The 21333-nt window shown below is 44.9% G+C and overlaps 1 protein-coding gene across 5 annotated transcripts in view; it reads right to left on the bottom strand.

Moving 5' to 3' along the window:
• The window catches only part of AGAP1 (ArfGAP with GTPase domain, ankyrin repeat and PH domain 1), a 323467-nt gene that overhangs the window by 227606 nt on the left and 74528 nt on the right, over positions 1 to 21333 (bottom strand). For all 5 annotated transcript variants that reach the window (XM_083472461.1, XM_083472462.1, XM_083472463.1 and 2 more), the window contains one exon: positions 916 to 1043. In XM_083472461.1, the coding sequence (XP_083328587.1) occupies positions 916 to 1043 (128 nt within the window). The remainder of the gene's footprint in view (positions 1 to 915; positions 1044 to 21333) is intronic.

Genomic DNA, 21333 nt, shown 5'->3' with positions numbered 1-21333 from the left:
TGAGGATGCATGTAAGCTGCTCACCAACTTCAGGTGAATAGGCCAAGTGTCTCCTGTAAAAGGATTGTGAGGAAGAGTATATTACACCGATGCTCCAATATCTGCATTGATTTTATGTGGCTCTAAAACAAGGCATTGTTGTGTGGTGGTTGGTTGGTTTTTTTATGTATATACCCCTACAATATTTGAGCCTAATACAAGATGCCCTTCTTACCCTATACAATGGTACCTCTGGATACGAACGGGATCCGTTCCGGAGCCCCGTTCGCATCCTGAAGCGAACGCAACCCGCGTCTGCGGGTCGCGATTTGCCGCTTCTGCACATGACGTCATTTTGACCGTCTGCGAATGTGCAAGCGGCGAAACCCAGAAGTAACGCAGAACACAATCTGAAAGCACTCAACCTGAAGCAACTTCAACCCGAGGTATGACTGTACCTCCAAGGCAATCTCTAAACTTGATTGTGAACTACCTCTTAAAGTATCACACATTTGGCCAAGTTCAGACAACAAAGACACATGGAAAAACATAGTTTAAACTTTACATAGTTTAGAAGCAATTTCCAGGCTCTATTTAAGTGGCCTTTTTTAGAAGGTCATAAAGCATATTTAGGTTGGGGATTCTTTAGCTCTTTAACTGTGGTTGCACATTATGAACCTTCAAAGCTAAATACAATATAAATTAAGGTAACAGAAGGGCACAGCAACTCAAAGAAAGCTATCCAAAGAACAACTGAAAATACTCTCTGCCTGAGGTTGTCAGAACCCATATTCCAATCCTAGGTGTAAAAGTGCTGCCTTGTGATATGAAGAATCTGAGTCAAATGCAAGAACACTGGTTACCAATGCCAATTCACGTTGCCCAGTCTGTATCTACCACTAAAAGGGATGCAAATAATTACATTCTATTTCATACCTGGCTGATATGTACTGCCGAAACCTGGACTGAACATACAGATGAGTGGCTTGGAGAGTTTGGTAGGGATTTGCAAGGGCCTATCGAAAGTTGCTGTTTTTTCCTTGTTGCAACAATCTTCTGTGCAACTGTAAAGACAAAATTAAAAGAATTTGATTACATAGAAACCCTGTGATGCAGCATTTTGCTCCTCTGTTCAGAGTCCTGCGTCCATTAAAGAGCAATTTCATGATCTGACCAACAACATAAACTGGCAGTCTTGCAGCTGATGCACAAAGAAACTACAGAGGAGTGGAAGCTAATGGTAAAAGTGCTTACTTGTCTGTTGTTGCTGTTGTTATTAGTAATATATAGGCTATTGGTGTACACCACAAATCTCTTGAAACCAAGATGTGTTTTCAATCACAATAAATATTTTAAAAGTTAAATCAATTTCTTCTGGATTCCACATGAATGAATTTGAAATGAGAACAGTTAAGTGAATCATTTGTTTTCAAGAGGGAAGCTAGAACACCGCAGATAGAATGTCACAGTATTAGAATTATTCTGAATGAAACACAGCCTCCATCTCCAAGAAAAAGAAAAAGGAGGGGGCAGCTTTTGACGCAGGATGTATTTGTTTTTGTAACTTCTCCTGGAGTAGATCCGCACCAAGTTTAAAAAAGGAAGGCCAAACTGAGGGATATTTCAGCTTCAGTTTTCGCTAAGTAGTCTATCTCAAGGTCCCAATGCAGGTCACCCTCCCAATGTTTGAGACTACTTCCAACCTAGTCACCATGGCCATACTGAATGGGGCTGATGGAAGTTTCATTTAAAATGTTTGGAGGGAAAGGCTGTCCTAAAGCTTGGATGATGGTAGTATCTTCAAAAAAGCAGAGCTATCACACCAGGGAAGGCTGAGAAGAGGTACCTGTTACCAAAGTGTTCTACCTCCCAGAGATTTGCCCCACATGCCATTCCACCAAGTGGTAGCTTGGGACCAGCACAACTGAGCAAGCTGGGTGCATCAGGGTGTCTGCAGGGTAGGGCTCTACCCCACCAAACACCTGATTTGCCCAGGAGCGGGGCAGCAAAAATAACTTACTGACTGGTGAATCAGGGGGTCTGCAGGGTAGCGTGGCAGCAAAAGATGCATCTATCCCGCCAAACATGTGATCCGCTCGGCAGTGTGTCTTTTGTTGCTGCGCTACCAGGCAATTCAGGTGCTTGGTGGATGGAGCACAGCAGCAAAAATTGATGCACAAAAATTGGCGGACCAGCTGACTGCAGCTAGGCAGGTGGAGTTGCGAAGCACCAAGGGTGGCGCCTGGATATCTCCACCTAGTCACAAAAGGCAAGTTGTCAGTAGCAAAATGTGACTGGTGCACAGCTAATGTCAAATGCCACTCACAAGAGGTCCAAACACACATGGATCTAATCCTCAGACCCATCTGCCCATCTGAGTCATGTATTAAGACTAGGTCACATGTCATTTCAAGTTTCACCTCTGATTTTAAACTGGAGGTTCAGTTCTTGACTTATATAAAACTCTTGGTGTATTGAAACAAATTTATCTTCATTTATGTTGCAATTATCTCTTAGGGCAGTTAATTTGATGGAAATTAAACTATTGTTTAATTGCTCCTATTAATCGAGAGATTTAAAGAACCACAGTAATAAATAGTTACCTTCAAGACAGAACAAAGTCAAAGCTACTCATGTTGATTCTAAAAGGTAAAATAATTCTAAGCAGAATGAGAACAGAGCAGGCTCAAAATGGTCTTTTCAAAAAAGGAGGGTGCTGCAGAGAAGTATATCAAGTTTTCCAGTGAAATAGTTTTCACTCTATATTTCAGCGATTCAGAAATTTGTAATCAATCTACCACAACCTGATTCAAATCAGTATTTTGTTTCCTCTGGAGGAAATGCTATTATGGGGGCATGAAGCCCCACACACATCCAGAGTGATTTTAAGTTGTGCCTAGTGCACTACTGGAATGAGACCCACAACAGTTTTAAATGGGTCAATGCAGCTCTCGGCCGGAAAAAAAGGTTCCCCATTGTTGTATTAGAAGAAATTATTTCTGTTAATCACAACAGACTGGGACAAAAACAACAACCTATTGTTGGCCTACTAAAGTGAGAAGTAACCTCTTGAATATCTATTACCACGTACATATTCCTGAATAATCCACTTCACCCAGTTGTGGGTTTTTTTAATGCTTTTCGGGTTTTTCAATGTATTATTAGAATTTGCTTCCTTAGGACGCTTCAGGGGCACAGATATAAAGCCACATATTTAGAACTGGCAGGGAGGCCCTGGTGCCGTCTACCAAAGAATATGGTGGTTTTTATGTGGATAGGGTAATCTGTGAGTTTTACAGTATGTGCACGTGTGCAGTATGTGTGCGTATTACACACAGAGCAATATTGTGTTTTATTGTTGTTACCTGCCCTGAGACCTTAGGGTGAAGGATGGATAACTAATAACACACAAACACACACACACACACACACACCTCAGAGCTCCTACCTGACCTGGGGAACATCAGCCCTGAATCAGTGTTTTGGGGGTGGGGGGTGGTAATGTTTAATTGTGGTTTATTTGGTCCACCTTCTTGATTCAACATGGCAACTGCCATCCAAACATGAATGAAGACCACCTCATCCATCTTGGGAACCCTTGTGCCAAGTTAGGTGCTGACATCTTCAGAGGCATACAAATTAGCACAGGTTAGAATGGTTATGGCCAAAATCAGACAAAATCCCACTTAAGCCACATTCTGGTCTACCATATTGATTCAAAATAGTGTGTAGCATCCCCACATTGACAAAAACTGCTACCCTCACCTCTGGAAATCTCATGCAGAGTTTGAAATTGGTGCCATTAGGACCCACCACACAAAAAATGTGTGAAGACAAGCCTAAGTCACATTTTGGACCACCGTTGATTCAAAATGGTGACCAGTAGTCCAACACTGAAGAAAACCACAGACCCCCTCACCCCAGGAACAATCATGTAGAGTTTGAAATCAGTCAAGTTTGTACCCATCACTCCAAAAATCAGGCAGTCACATATCGTACTGCCATCTTGATTCAAAATGGTGGCTGCATTGCCCACATCAACAAAAACTGCCACCCCACCTCAGAAACCCTCATACCAAGTTTGATGATGGTATCAAGAGGTGGCCAGACCTACTGAGAACAAATGGTAAAAAAGGTTTTTCCAGAATATATAGTAGATTCCTTTATTTTCCTAATCTAAAACTCATCCCTGATAGAATTTGGACCAATTTACATATGTGCACCAAGACAGAAAGGTACAACAAGATACTTCACAACACTGAAGACCTGTCTATATTAGAGTCACCACATATATGGTGTTTAGAGCCCACAGAAGGCCTCAGTCCTTCCATATATGTTCATAATCTTGCCACAGCTGCACATCCTCCTAAGGTACAACTACAGTGCTGAATAGGACAGTATGAGAGGCTGTAAGTGAAGCCTGCCTGGAAGCTGCAGGAGCAAGCACAGCAGGGCACATCACCACCCAAGGAGAGTAAGACATCACCCTGCAGAATCTGAAGCAGTGGTGTATTGGCTTCCTTTAGGCTTTCTGTCCCCACTGAAGGCCCTCTTTGACCTATTAGTCAGAAGAATGGCCTCCTCCATTAAGATTAAGAGAGCACTTTCAATTTTCCTACCTGTGTATCAACACAAAAAGAGCCAATCCAGAGGACTTGTGAGGGACTTCACTGTACTTTATTTGTTGCACTTTGGCCTATGAGACCTTTTATAGGAGGCAAATATTCGGTTGTATCACCATGTCAACTGATTTGCAATGACAGGTGTGTTTTCTACCCAGCCCTGCAGAAGCCCAGCTGTGCTTATACACAATCAGGCATTTCTTCACCAAATTGAAGAAGCAACTTATCTTTTGCAGCTATTGTGTGTTTTAATTTTTTTTTTAATGTAACCAGCAATCCATGATGTTTCAAATATCAACTAAATACGATTTGATCTCCTAAATTATCACAGACAAATTCACAGTACAACACTGTTAGCCATAAAAATCACTGCCATTATTTTGTAGTTTCATTTCACTGTTTAATAACATTAAACTAATGTGTTTTATACTTGGCAAAAAATTGTTAGAGTTATTACAATTAGGGAAGGGTATGGCTTACGTTAACCTGGCATAGGACTGCTTCCTTTTGAATAGGCTAAAACTTGGTTTTCTGCCAGTTCTCTTTTGCATTCATAGTTTCAAGAAAAACCTAGATTTCATGTCAGAACTTTCTCATATACATTCCCCTTCATTAACGTTTTTTCACATTGGCTCTCACTATCATGCATCAAATACGCCATTAATCTTAGGATTTTGGAAAAAAAGCTAATAAAACCATGAACAACAGAGTAAGCTTAGTATTATGTAGGCATAATTAGGTCAAATGTGAATTTACAATTTGGATATCACCCTTTGCATGCAAACTATTCCATATCCTGAATCTATTAATCATCCAACGAAATTGCTAAAAATGTGGGCTCAATGAGCCTTCTGTATTTTATGAGAAAATTACTCAACTGATCTACCCTATTAGGAAAGATGGGAGGATGGTAGATACAAGCTGATGTAGAGCTCACAAATAAGGCTATAATATACACCACTACATATACATGTCAGCAATTTTGGCTTTCTGTCTTACCTACCCCATGGTAATCACTGAAACTGTCAAACCTTGAATAAATGAGATGTTGCCTGTTAGGGTTAATATTAACTCCTTAAGATAAGAACATGTGTACTCTGTATCCACGGGGCCTCTTTTAAAGGACTCACCCTGTATATGACTAGTGTCAAAGTAGAGAAGTACATTCAGAAGTGATTGGCCAAGAAAAACAATCTTGACCGTGCTGAACTTGGTCTGTGCCACTGAAACCTGCCAGCCAACAGTTTCCTTGCCTGAGCTGATGGAGGCTGTCTCAAGAAAGATGTCTGAGACCTCAAGGCTGATGGCCTAGGGCAGTGGTGGCAAACCTATGGCACGTGTGCCAGAGGGGGCACTCAGAGCCCTCTCTGTGGGCACACGCGCCGTTGCCTCAGCACAGAGTTCGCCAGAGTTCATTACTAGAAAGCCAGAGGGACATAGGGCCGGGCTGCTCCTCTCCCCCTCTCCACGTGCACCTGAGGACATTTCTCACATCACCCGCCCCTCTGCCCAGCCTAGCTGCTCCCGCTCTGTTCCGGGCCCCTCAACTGAGTCAGGCGGAGCCAGCCGAGCACAGCACGCAAGCTGCTCCTCACACTCCAAGCAGTGAGGTGGAAGCAGCCGAGCATTGAGGCAGAGATGATAGCGTTGGGTGATAATGCCGAGGCCGGTGCCTCCCCCCCCCCAACGCATGAGCACATGACAAGCAGAGTTGAAACAGAAGCTTAGCCTTGAGGAGTAACATCTAAGCCTAATTTAATGCAAATTAAATCAAATGTAACAGAAGAAAGAAAAACATGGCTTCTCCCTCTGTTTTTCTTCCTCGGAGAAAGAGCTGCAAAAGCAAAAGCTATAAAAACGGAACAGCGTATCTCTATTTCCGCTCACAAGATTCCAATAATCAGTGCTGGAATGTAAACAGACATGTGACATGTAAGAATCCCACACATCTGCAGCACGGGAGGAATGGAATTTCCAACAGTGAACAGGCTCTTTCTTTCCCCCTCACCCCTCTCCTCCCTGCTCTCCACGTGATTCAGCAGCCACTCCCAGTCACCAGTCTAGCTGCCGCATTCTGGTTAAATTGCAGTTTCCGGGTCAGCTTCACAGGTAGCTCCTCGTAGAGTGCATTGCAGTAGTCCAAGCGGGAGATAACTAGAGCATGCACCACTCTGGCAAGACAGTCTGCGGGCAGGTAGGGTCTCAGCCTGTGAACCAGATGGAGCTGGTAGACAGCTGTCCTGGACACAGAATTGACCTGTGCCTCCATGGACAGTTGTGAGTCCAGAATGACTCCCAGGCTGCGCACCTGGTCCTTCAAAGGCACAGTTGCCCCATTCAGGACCAGGGAGTCCTCCACACCCACCCACCCCCTGTTCCCCAAGAACAGTACTTTTGTCTTGTCAGGATTCAACCTCAATCTGTTAGCCACCATCCATCCTCCAACTGCCTCCAGGCACTCACACATGACCTTCACCGCCTTCACTGGTTCTGATTTGAAAGAGAGGTAAGAGCTGGGTATCATCTGCACCCAGTCCAAACCCCCGATGATCTCTCCCAGCGGCTTCATATAGATGTTAAAAAGCATGGGGGAGAGGACGGAACCCTGAGGCACCCCACAAGTGAGAGCCCAGGGGTCTGAACACTCATCCCCCACCATCAATTTCTGGAAATGGCACAGGAGGAAGGAGTGGAACCACTGTATAACAGTGCCCCCAGCAACTCCTCTAGACGGTCTAGAAGGATGTCATGGTATCAAAGGCCACTGAGAGATCCAGTAGGAACAAGGAAACAGCTTTCACCTTTGTCCCTAGCCCGCCAGAGATCATCGACCAGCGAGAAGCGTGCATGCACACGAAAGCTCATACCAATAACAAACTTAGTTGGTCTCTAAGGTGCTACTGGAAGGATTTTTTGTTTGTTTGTTTCGACTACGGCAGACCACCACGGCTACCTACCTTTAACAGCAAGATCAAGACAGTTTCAGTCCCGTTATGAGGCCTGAATCCCGACTGGAGGAGATCCAAATGGTCTGCATCCTCCAGGCGTGCCTGGAGTTGTAGGGTCCCCCACCCCACAATCTAAATGTAGGGTCCCCCACCCCACAATCTAAATGTTACGGAAATTACGGGGAGGGGCGCATCTTTACAGTTAAGTATTATAAATATTATACCTGAATGTATCCTTTCAACGTGACAGCTCAGGGAAGTTACCTAGCTTTAAAAATAATATAAAATCATCTCCTTTCCCAGTTTCCTCCATTCCAAAGCTATTTTCCCCTTGCAAAAGGACTCCAGGAAGTTCTCAGAGGTGACAGTTGCTGGGCTCATTGTTAGCCAAAGGAAGCCAAATCTCATCACCTGACTCGCCTCAGGCTCCAGACATGCAAAGGAAGTTCTATTGGACTTTTGCGTGGTGGGTACTTAAGACATATTTGTCTATGCTAATCTTATACCTGAGTCTTGCCCTACCATGTCTGCTTATGCTAATCTTTGGGCATGTTTGCCAAGGTTAACCACTCCCCTTCTGTGACATGTCAGTGATGTAGCAATGATGCTATATTAACTATATGCTATATTAAATGTTTTAATTGCTTTTAATTTGCAGCACCTTAAATGGGGGTTGTTGTTTTTTATAATATTATATTATTTCATTATCTGCTGCAAATGTTAAAGATGTTTATATATATATATATATATATATATATATATATATATATATATATATATATTTATATATATTTTAAGGTGTTTTAAAGGTGCTTTTATTGTTTACTTTGTTGTACCACCGTGAATGGTGGTTTTTATTTATGTATTTTTGTTTGTTCCATTTTGTATTGTTTTTGGGGTTGGACACTGAGTGTGGCGGGGATTGGTTTTGTTTGGGCATAATTGTTTTGGTTGTTTTGTTTTCTATTTGTAAATGGAGGTTAGTATGAGGCTTGGGATTGCGACCGTGGAGGGGCGAGGGAGGTATGGCGGTGGCGGCAGATGTTATAGGCGAAGGGGATCGAGATATGGATATGCTCGTACCCCTTCCAATCTGCGCCCCATCCCGAGGGACGAGGGTAGGGTGAGCAAGGATTACTCACCTCCTTCACTGGTGTTGTGCAACGCCAGGTCTATAGGCAACAAAACTGCTACCCTGCGAGATTTCTTTATCTCGCAGGGAGTTGACCTGGCTTGTGTGACGGAGACCTGGGTGCGCGAAGGGGTAACTGTTACCTTACGAGAGATGGCGCCCCCGGGTTTCTCCGTCCTCCACCAGTCACGGACTGTGGGCCGGGGGGGAGGGGTGGCAGTATTAATCCGGGAAGATTGTTCTTTCAGGGCTCTACCATCGCCATCGATCCCCGGCATTGAATGTGTTGGCCTAGTGTGGGGCTCCGAGGAGAGCTTGGCTGTCTGGCTGGTGTACCGGCCACCTAGCGCACCAGCAGCCACCCTGTCAGGCCTGCTGGAGGCGGTGGCCGGCTGGGCCTTGGAGTTCCCTAACCTATTGGTATTGGGAGACTTCAACTTCCACGCTGATGCCACTCCCTCCACACAGGCTCTAGACCTGGTGTCTTCCATGGCGACACTAGGGCTCTCCCAGTTTGTTTCGGGCCCCACACATCAAGCAGGCCACACGCTGGATTTGATCTTTGGCGCCGGTATAGATGTGATCATGTCTCCTTCGATGAAGGTGCCATGGTCTGATCACTACGCTCTGAAAGCCAGGATTGACTTTCCACCCCCACCCTGCTTAGGTGGTGAGCCGATTTGGGCTCGCCCGCGGAGGCTGATGGACCCGGATAGATTCCGTCAAGCCTTGCGGGACCTTGCTCCCCCTGGCGACTCATTAACTGAGCTTGTTGAGGGCTGGAATACCCAGCTCCTGGCAGCCATCGATGAGATCGCACCTAAGCGCCCTCTGCGACCCCGCAGAAACCGGGCTCCCTGGTTTACCGAGGAGCTTCGGAAAATGAAGCGGGACCTCAGACGGCTAGAGCGAGTATGGCGGGGTGCCCGTGACGGAGCCTCAAGAACATCTTATAGGGTTTTTATGAAAACCTATGAGATGGCAGTGAAGGCTGCTAAGAAGTCTTACTTCTCGGCCTCCATTGCATCCGCTAGCTCTCGCCCGGCACAATTATTTAGTATAATTCGGTCTTTAACGTCCCTTGAAGGACAGCCAAATTTAAATAACAATCTGACACACAGCTGTGAGGCATTTGCGAGCTTTTTTGCGGAGAAGGTCCTGTTGCTCCGCCATGACCTCCCTGCCAATTTGGATACAATAAAGGAACTGGAGGCCCCTCGACTGTCCTCGGGTCCAGTATTGGACCACTTTGACCGGATATCTCCAGCCGATGTGGACAGATTCCTCCAAGCTGGAAAGCCCACCACCTGTCCTCTTGACCCGTGCCCGTCATGGCTGCTTAGAGCATGTCCAGACGAGGTGCGGGGCCCCCTGGGGGATATCATCAATTTGTCCCTTGGCACCGGGATATTCCCAGGGGAACTGAAGGAGGCGGTGGTGCGTCCGCTCTTAAAGAAAACATCATTAGATCCCTCAGATCTATCCAATTACCGCCCGGTCTCGAATCTTCCATTCCTGGGTAAGGTGATTGAGAGAGCGGTTGCTGAACAGCTTGGTAGGTTTCTGGATGAAATATCTGCTCTGGACCCATTCCAGTCCGGCTTCCGCGCTGGTCATGGGACCGAGACGGCTCTGGTCGCCCTAACAGATGATCTCCGCAGGCAGCTGGATCGAGGCGGGTCAGGGCTGCTGATTCTTCTAGACCTGTCAGCAGCCTTCGACATGGTCGATCACGAACTCCTGGACCACCGCCTTGCCGACGTGGGGATCCAGGGCACAGTCCTTCAATGGCTGCGCTCGTTTCTCTCTGGTCGGGGACAGAGGGTGGCGCTTGGGGGGGAATTGTCATCACGCCACTCCTTGGTGTGTGGAGTGCCTCAGGGTGCAATTCTCTCCCCGATGCTTTTTAACATCTTTATGCGCCCCCTCGCCCAGCTTGTCCGGAGTTTTGGGCTGGGTTGCCATCAGTATGCTGATGACACCCAACTCTATCTGTTGATGGATGGGCATCCTGACTCGGCCCCAGACACACTGACCAGATGTCTGGAAGCTGTGGCTGGATGGTTACGTGGGAGCCGGTTGAAGTTAAATCCTTCGAAGACAGAGGTCCTCTGGCTGGGGCGGGAAGATATGGGATCAGGGGGGCAACTCCCATCTCTTGCGGGGGTGCAATTAGTGCCAGCACCGTCCGTTAAGAGTTTGGGTGTAATCTTCGATACCTCCCTTTCTATGGAGTCGCAGATTACAGCTATAACAAAGGCGGCATTTTTTCATCTCCGCCAAGCTAAGCAGTTGGCCCCTTATCTCTCTCGTCCTGACCTAGCCACTGTGATCCATGCGACGGTCACCTCCAGACTGGATTATTGTAACTCGCTCTACGTGGGGCTGCCCTTGAGACTGACCCAGAAACTCCAGCGGGTGCAGAATGCCGCGGCGAGACTCCTTATGGGGTCTTCGCTGCGAGAGCACATTCATCCGGTATTATACCAACTGCACTGGCTCCCGGTGGAGTACAGGATCAGGTTTAAGGTGCTGGTTTTAACCTTTAAAGCCCTATACGGCCTAGGACCCTCGTACCTACGGGACCGCCTCTCCTGGTATGCCCCACAGAGAAACCTACGGTCTGCAAATAATAACATCCTCAAGGTCCCAGGCCTCAGAGAGGTTAGGCTGGCCTCAACCAGAGCCAGGGCCTTCTCGGCTGCAGCTCCAAACTGGTGGAATGCTCTGTCAAAAGAGACTAGGGCCCTGCGGGACCTGCCATCTTTCCGCAGGGCCTGCAAGACAGAGTTGTTCCGCCAGGCCTTTGGTCAGGGCACAGCCTGACTCCCTCCTCTGGCAACCTGCACAGAATTTTGCTTAACTGGTTGCCATCAATTTGATTTAATTAATTTTATAATGGAATTTTTAGATTGTGTGATTATTTGACTGATTATTTGATTGTTGTTAGCCGCCCTGAGCCCGGCTTTGGCTGGGGAGGGCGGGATATAAATAAAATTTATTATTATTATTATTATTGTTCAACAACCACTCACTCAATCACCATGCCCGAGACTGGAAGATTTGAGACTTGGCGATAGTTGGCCATATCGGCCAGGTCCAAAGATGTTTTTTTTTAAGAAGCGTTTTAATGACTGCCTCTTTCAGCAGGTCTGGGAAGTCTCCCTCACAGAGGGAAGCATTCACCACCCCGCAGAGCCCATCCCGACTCACTTTACAGGATGAAGACAGGTGGTTGGTTTCACATATCCAAGCAACCTGTTCACATGCTTGGAGGTAACAGATTGGAATTGATTCCATGCAACTTATTCAAGGTATCTCTCCCAGCCAGCCTGCAGCCAGCCTGCCCAAGATGGATCCCAGTCTTCCTTCTCCTTTTCTCCCCAGCATACCTTGCTCAACACTCCGTTTTCCTGTCAACTCAAACACACAGTTACCCAGGCAACCTTCCAAACCCCCAGTCTCTGTTCACACCTCAGGGCAAGGGGGAAGGACTGCTCTCTTGCCTTGTCAATGGCTCCCAATTGCCCTGTATTGTTTCTTAATGGCCCCACTCTGGCCAGGTCGTTTTGCATAGGCTTGCTCAGGAATTCCTCTGCAGCTTGTATTTTCCCTTCATATTCCAATTAATCAAAATCCTAGCTTTTATATTAATTTCTAGTGTTGAGGGGGGGTCCTCTCCAAATTTATAACTGCATATTGAAAAGCGGTCACATATAGTCACTTCCATTGCTTAAATCAGCTTACTTCATAACTCTGCGCATTAAGGAGTTAACATCTTCAGTCTTAGGTCTGAGTAATGCTGATCCAGCAACTTTGCTTATTTTATTGAGTGTGTCTTATTGCAACTCTAAATGGTCTTAAACCAATGTGTTGGGTTTACTGTGTTTACTGAACACAAAAGCAGGGGCTCAAGGAATGAGTATTTTTAATATATTTTGCTATTGTTGCACTGACCCCTAGTGGACACTCGCTGAGTCTACAAAGTTCATTCTAAACTGAAACTACTGATAACATTCACAGGTGATCTGAAGAAGTGTGCATGCACACGAAAGCTCATACCAAGAACTAACTTAGTTGGTCTTTAAGGTGCTACTGGAAGGAATTTTTTTATTTTGACTATGGCAGACCAACACGGCTACCTATCTACTACTGGATTCACAGGTGATGTAGATTAGGTGGTGGTGGTTTTACAAGCAAACTTCAAAGCGAACTCTAGCTTTCTAAATGCATGTTGTGCACATTGAAATGTTAATTTTATAGAGAAAGTTAAGCTAACAAAATCCAATCTCTAAATAGTATCCACTTGAACAGTGATGTATCTGTTTTGCATTTTCCAAAGGCAATACCTTGATTTTCAAGCATCTCAGAAACCGAATGTTTCGGTTTTCAAATGCTGAAAACCCGGAAGTGAACGTTTCAGTTTTCTCGGAAGTCGAACGGCTTCTGAGGTGCGTTACTCCATTTTCTCATTGGAATTTGCTGACCACCCATTGTGCCTTGGTTTTCAAACGTTTCGGAAGTCTTCCAGAATGGTTTACGTTCAACAACCGAGGTACCACTGTACAGCTCTTTCCATCACTGCTTAGCAACAGGAAACAAAAAGCCACATTGGTTCAAACCCATTTCTACATAGATGCCCAACCCTTACTCTTAATTATCATTTAATTTATTGCCTGCCCTTCATCCCAAGGGCCCAGGGCAGATTACAATTTAAAATACAACTTTAAAATTCATTTGAAAACTCGCCATTAGAAAAAAAAAATCAATCATAAAAATGGGGTGGATATAGTCCAGTCGCTCATAATTAACCTCATACTTGCTACCACAAGAGAATAGCATACACCAATACACAAGAAGATGCCCTAGTTTCCCAGAACTGCCCCACAGGAAAATTACCCACACCCAGTGTTTGGTGCTTTTCATGGATGTTAGAATATAAGAGGCGGCATCCAAGTAAACAGTTCCATTAGCACAAGGACTTTTAACTGTGCAATGGAACTTCCCTGCCTTCTAGCACTGGCATATAACTACTTGTCTATGGTGCCTCTCCCCAAATGCCTTGGAAATTGTGCTTTAGCCTCTCAAAACTGCTGTCTCAATGCCTAATTCTACCCTGTCCACATTTGAACCATCATCCATTTTTCACATTCATCCTGGGGACTCCTGTCAGATTCCCATTCACCCCCACAATCTGTTCAAAAGGTTGTTCTGCCACCTATTTAATTTTAAACAACTCTTGATACTTAATGTACTGCAAAACACTCCACAGTGGACCTTATCTCACTCCTTTGCATATAAAAGGGCTCCTACCATTTGCAGAAGGGCCACTGATCCTACAGAAGCTCCCATAAGCTAACAGAAGAGGGAAGAAAGGTAAATCTCAACAACTCCCCCCACCTCCCAGGTTATTCAAGGCCTCCCAATGCTGGAGCAGATTTCTAGGGAGCATACTGGGTGGCAGAGTGAAAAATTATCTCTCCATCCTCCTCTTCTGCTGGGGGGGGGACGGACTCCCATGGTCAGAGTTCCACTCAAAATATAACAGATTCGAGTCCCCTGTCATGCCTGGGTTAAGCACAAGACACAACCTCCCTAACCAAAGCATGAATGGGCTACATGCAGCCTCTGCTCCAGCTGCTGTAGTAACAGGCATGTGTGATAAGGGAAAACCCATTGGGCATGCCCAACTCTTGTGTGGATTGTTCTGTAAACCTCACAAAACATAATCCTCTGCCCCATAGGGATTGTAACTTGTCAGAAGTGGGAGGGAAGGGGGGCGATGACTCAATGCTCAATTTTTAATCTGAACTTCTAAGTACTAAGCATAGCACTGTAAACCACCACAGGGTGAGCAAGCTTTCTTAACCAAGACTGCAACTCTGCTTTTCATTAATACTACACTGCAAGCATCTAGTATTTAAGCAAGCTGTGTAGTTAAAGATGGACAGTCTATTAATGAGAAATCAGGGCAGCATGTCACTTCAGATTCTTAGCTATGGCCATAAGCATTCTTCTATAAAGGTCACAGCTGCACATTACTGAAACAAATTATAGGCACCAGGGGAATTACTCCTTGGTATAGCATGACACGAGTGTGTATTCTAGAGGCTTATGCACATCACAATTTGCCATATATATATTAACAGACGTTTGCTTAAGATACAAATTTAAGATTAAATAAAGAAAAATAAATACAAAAACCCACCTCCAAATCAAGGCAATACAATAAACCAAAGAAATTAAGGCTGGACCATGGTATATTAGACACAACCCAAGAGAACAAAACAGCTAAAGTAATTAATCTGAGGAGTAGAAATTATCATGCAACATTAGCAAATCACCAGAATAGGAAGGCAATAATATTCTATGGTTTTGGGGAGCATCATATCCTTTTATCAAAAAGGATGATATCAGATATAACACAAAAAGGTAAAACCAGACTTGTAAACATCTGGGATGTATCCACCTGAGCGTTAAAGAATTCAAATGTGAAAATGCTTATCTGTGGTGTTAAAAAACCCCAAACATACTTCACATATAGGCTCGTGGAGTTTGAATTGGTGGTGGCTGACCAGGAAAGAGATCTATAATCATGGTGATTAATAAAAATGTTCACCCTGTGCTACAGCTGTAAGAAAGGTAAACACCACACTGGGGATAATTATGAAAATGAGTGAAAATAAAACTGCCAATATCATAAAAGCATATTGAAGAATGGGAAAGTATTTAGAAAAGGGCAACCAAAATGATAATCCCTACATGGAAAAATTACAATATTTGTGGAGTCTAAAAGGTGACAAGATAGAGGGGTATACAATTATGTATGGTGTCAAGAAAGAAGACGGATGCCACCCCCATAATACTAGAACCATGGGCTATTGAATGTCGGAAGATTCAGGACAAGCAAAACAAAGTACATCTTCACAAAGGAGTTAAATTATGGATTTCACTCCCACTAGATGTAGTCATTACACAGAATTGGAAGTACTGTGACTCCAGTGGTCATCAAGTCCAACCCCCTGCAACGCAGGAATCTCAGCTAAGGCATTCATGACAGATGAAGATCCAACCTCTGCTTAAAAAGCTCCAAGGAGAGTCCACCACCTCCCCAGGGAGATCGTTCCACTGTTGAAAAGCATCGCAGGGGGTAGATTAGATTACCCTTGGTGTCCTCTCACCAAGTTGAATTGTTTTAAAGGGTGAGTGCACAAACCCATGGAAGATTAAGTCTATAAAAAGCTGCTTGCCATGATGGCTGAGTACTGCCTCCCATATTGGAGGTAGAATGCCCTACCAACTGCAGGAGAGCACAAAAGGAGAGAATGATGCGGTGCTCAGGCGCTCCTTGTGGACTTCCCATGGGCATCTGGTTGACACAGTAAGAGAAGGATGTTGGACTTAAATGGGGTCTTTAACTAATCTAGCACACTTCTTCTTATGTTCTTAGTTTTGTCCATACTATCACTTCCAATCTCTGCAAGATGGCGAACGGAGCACAGATCTGATCGCTCCGACAGATCTGAGCCCCGCGAAACGTCAGGCGAAAACGCCAAGGTGAGGCTTACCCCCAAAAAAGTCTTGAGAAGGTTCTCAAGACGTTGAGAGGTCCAGCAGATTGCAAAGAGCTCTCCCGCAATTCCCAGACCCCTGCGCTGAAAGGTTCAGGAGAGTGGGGGAAAGAAGCAGGTTTGAGTGCAGTCTGGGCAGCAACACGTCTCCACGGGAGCAAAGCCTTAATGCTAAGGCCACCAGCAGAGATTTCCCATAACTAACATTCAAGCTGATGGGAACGTAAGAAGATTTACTATTTAAATTAAGATTAATTTGGCATCAGACGAAGGATTAAAAAGGAAGTCCGTTCTTCGTCTTCTGGGTAATTAACTGTACATGGCGGAAAAATTGCAAGTGGAAAACTATTATCTTATTTGATATTTATGGTGTGGGCCTGCTGATGGGAGAATTCAAGGCAACTGAAACCCATTCTTTATTGTTTGACATTGCTACAGGATTTTAAAGCTGGCCACAACTTGGTATTTGTGTATGGAAAAAAGAAGGTTGTGCCACGACTTAGAAAACATCTGAGAGCCCTTACACCTTCCAAAGCTTTTCGTCAGTTGCGGGGAGGAAAGGTTAAGGCAACTGAAATCTACTCTACTTGGCTTGTTACCGATACTGGAGTATAAATGTGGAAACTGGATTTAGAACTGCAGCCACTGTTAAAACTGAACTCAGCAGAGGAAATTTGGATTAAGACAAGTACTTATGAAGCAGATGGGCCTGTTCTTGCCGCTGCTTGTCCACCAGGTTTCTTTTACGTACAGCAAGCGAGGCCATGTGGCCGGGCCGGGCCGGGGGGGGTTACAGTGATTTTTAGTAAGTCATTAGCTTGAACCAGGCGTCCTATTGGAAAGACCCAGTTTTCTGAGTGCATGTTCCAGAGGTTGGGCAATAGGGGCAGTACAGGACTCCTTTTGGTGTACCGAACTCCCTGTTGCACCAAGGATTCCCTGCCTGAGCTGCTTCAGGTCGTGGCGGATGTTCTCCTGGAAACACCTAGTTTTGTTGTCTTGGAGATTTTAAGATCCACGCCAACATGACCTTACAAGGGGCAGCTCAGGAGTTCGTGGAAACATGGCCTCCATGGGGCTGTCCCTGAATAAATTTGGCTCAACTCATAGTCGTGGACATGCCTTAGACTTGGTATTCACCACTACGGATGTGGGTGATCTGAAACTAAGTAAAAGCGAAACAAAGGACGTGCCATGGTCGGATCACTTCCTGGTGCAACGGGACTTCCCCTTGACCCTTCCCATCCATAGGGAGGTGGGACCGATTTGGATGGTCCGCCCCTGCCACTTAATGGATCCAAATGGTTTCCAGAGAGTGGTAGGGGATGTTTTATCCCATGTTGATGGCCTTTCAGCTGATTCCCTGGTGGCCCGCTGGAATGTGGAGTTAACCAGGGCTATCGACTGTCTGGCTCCGAAGCGTCCTCTCCGACTGCATAGGGCCCGGACAGCCAAGTGGGTTTCCCTGGAGCTGAGGGCGATGAAACAATCACTGAGATGGCTAGATTGGTTAGAGCTCAACATTGAGCCTACCAAGTGGCGATAGCAATCACCACCTCTATTGCATCTGCAGAAAACAGCAGCAGGAGACTCTTTCAGGTGGTTTGCAATTTAATGGAACCACCTGTGCCACCGGGGCCCGGTAAGGGCCCCAAGATCTCTTTGATTTTGCAAAGTTTTTTGCAAATAAAGTGCTCAGATTCGGAAAGAGGTAGATGCCACTGCGGGAGCAGGGCCAGGGCGGGAGAGTGCCAGAGTCTTGTCTAGTCAAGTTGTGTGGGATCAGCTCCAATCTGTTACCTCCGAGGATGTGGACAGGCTGCTTGGATGAGTGAAACCAACCACCTGCCTCCTTGATCCTTGCCCATCCTGGCTCATAAAAGTGAGCTGGGAAGGGCTTGGTGATGGGCTCTGCGGGGTGGTAATGCTTCCCTCTGTGAGGGGGCATTCCCAGACCCTTCTGGACTGTCTAGAGGAGTTGGGAGCTGGGGGCACTGTTATACAGTGGTTCTGCTCCTTCCTCCTGGGCTGTGTCCAGAAAGTGGTGTTGGGGGATGAGTGTTCAGACCCCTGGGCTCTCACTTGTGGGGTGCCTTAGGGCTCCGTCCTCTCCTTCATGCTTCTTAACATCTACATGAAGCCACTGGGAGAGATCATCCAGGGGTTGGAGCTGGGTGTTTATCAGTATGTGGATGATACCCAGCTCTATTAAAACCAGTGAGGGTGGTGAAGGTCCTGTGTGAATGTCTGGAGACGGTTGGAGGATGGATGGTGGCTAACAAATTGAGGTTGAATCCTGACAAGACACAAGTACTGTTTCTGGGGAACAGGGTGTGTGTGTGTGTGTGTGGAGGACTCCCTGGTCCTGAATGGGGCAACTGTGCCTCTGAAGGACCAGGTGTGCAGCCTGGGAGTCATTATGGACTCACAACTGTCCATGGAGGCACAGGCCAATTCTGTGTCCAGGACAGCTGTCTTCCAGCTCCATCTGGTTCACAGGCTGAGACCCTACCTGTCCACGGACTGTCTTGCCAGAGTGGTGCATGCTCTGGTTATCTCCCACTTGGACTACTGCAATGCGCTCTACGTGGGGCTACCTTTGAAGGGGACCTGGAAACTGCAATTTAACCAGAATGTGGCAGCTAGACTGGTGACTGGGAGCGGCCGCCGAGACAACATAACACTGGTCTTGAAAGACCTACATTGGCTCCCAGTACGTTTCCGAGCACAATTCAAAGTGTTGGTGTTGACCTTTAAAGCCCTAAACGGCCTTGGCCCAGTATACCTGAAGGAACGTCTCCCCCCCCCCCATCGTTCTGCCCGGACACTGTGGTCCAGCGCTGAAGGCCTTCTGGCGGTTCCCTCATTGCAAGAAGTGAAGTTACAGGGAACCAGGCAGAGTAGCACCCACCCTGTGGAACGCCCTCCCACCAGATGTCAAGGGAATAAACAACTACCAGACTTTTAGAAGACATCTGAGGGCAGCCCGTTTGGGGAAGATTTTAATCATTGTATTTTAATATTCTGCTGGAAGCCACCCAGAGTGGCTGGGGAAGCCCAGCAAAATGGGCAGGGTATAAATAAATAAAAACTTATTATTATATTATTATTACTCTGTTGGGGGAATATAAGAAAGACTTATCTCGGCTGGAGGGATCTACAGAGCACTAAACTCAGTTTCCTGTATATAAATCGGAATTTTAAGGAGGGGAAAAAACTGGCAAGAGAGGTTGATATACCTATTTATAAGGATCTTCAAGTGCTTCAACTCTTCATTCTACCCTGAGACATTTTAGAAAATTGGATACTGAATTTAGTACTCTTTCTCTCTCCTGCCCAAATAAGTGGTAATTCTTATGGATATATATTTTCTGTCTCTTTTTTAAGGTAGATATTTGTTATATATGAAAATCAACTTAAAATTTGGTTTTTATGTTAAATTGCATATGTGTATAAAGTACACGGGTTGAAAGAACAGGGGAAAGCACAGAAACTGTTATTGTTTACTGGGAGCTTACATGGAATGGTCTTGAAACTGATAAGGTGGTGGTGAAAACTGGCTGTTTTGAGAACAACGGAAAGATGAAAATATGACAGTGATTAAACAGAGTTGAGTCTGGACAGAAGGGTCCAAGTACAGGACCTGGGGGATATATCTCAATTTGAATTGAAATTTATGAAAGAGATGAGGGAAAGTGTGGCTAAGATAACAGATGAGTTTACAACCTGAAAGAATCAAAGCATTAAAAGAGAGACGGAACCAACTGAAACAATAGAGTCTTGCACAACAGACGAGACAGTCTGGAAAGGGGCATCCTTTGTCAAATCAGAAATAATAGTCTTGTACAGGGAGAACTGAGGAAGGGGATGTTCCTAGGCAAAGTTGCAAGAGGAAGCCTGAAAACTGGGAAAAGATGATTGATATGAAGAAAGCCCAAAAGAACAGGGTAGATTTGGAAGTTTTGTGGTTTAGGCAGAAAACACTTGAGGAGGTTGTGGTGGAGAAAACGAGGCAGAAAGTACAAGGAAAGGCGAGCTGGATTTGAAACCTGCCTCAACTGACAGATGTCTGCTGATGAAATTACAGCACTCCAAAGGAAAAAGAATGGGAAATAGTCTTGGAAACTGTTATTGTTTATGTGCAAAATATTGTAGATATTGGTACATTAGCAGTCTTTGATTAAACGCTTGCAATAAGCAGAGATGTGTTGGTAGGTTTTGATTAACTATGCGTAATTATTACAAAATTGGGTATGGATATGGAAACGTAAGAGAATTTTGTTTATATAAAGAACCAGAAGAGGGGATTGGAGGAAAGTCTGGAGATTCCTGGAATCTCAAAGAAAAGGTTGTGAAAAGATATTGCTATACACGGGGATTGGGGGTAAAAAAATGTTATTTTTTATTGATGTTAATGTGGACTTAAATTGTGAAAAACAGTAAAAATTTATTTAACATACTAATGCGGACTATGAATAAATCTCATTAAAATATGAAAACTTAGTTGAGGGGTGGCTTACAGTGGTCAAAATTTGATATTGATGGTATATATTCAACAGGCTTGAATGTCCAAGCAATCTTGTCTACCTTCTTTGGTACAGCTATAAAACCTATTCTCCTTTAAACCTGCTTTCGCTTTTCACAGCACATAATCCAAGTTCAGTTCAGAAGCTTAATTGCTTCACCTCTTATTACTGTGACATGGCTGCAGACATACTGCCCTTAGTCATTTGACTAATTAAATTACATCAAAATATTGCACAAAGAAGCTATGACCTCTTTTTAATACAGCATATTGGCCATGATATAGTAAGGAGGATAAAACCAAAACCACAAAAGTCCTGAAAATTTACATTATCATAATAGAAGTAATTTGTAGGCAAAACTGTTTGGGAGCAGCCTTCAGTCGGCATACAGTCTGGATTATTTATAAAATATGAATTAACAAATTTATGCACTTGTTTCAAGTTTTCACTATACAAGACTGAAACCTTTGACAGTACAAAATCATGCTGTATAGGTCATACTGTTTTACATGCATCCATTAATGCCCTTATAAAGGTTAACATACCACACAAGGT

Source organism: Podarcis liolepis (assembly GCF_965112155.1).
Source record: "Podarcis liolepis genome assembly, chromosome: 1".
Classification (NCBI taxonomy): domain Eukaryota; kingdom Metazoa; phylum Chordata; class Lepidosauria; order Squamata; family Lacertidae; genus Podarcis; species Podarcis liolepis.
Note: the sequence above shows the minus strand (reverse complement) of the source record. Positions and strands in the feature narration are given on the sequence as shown.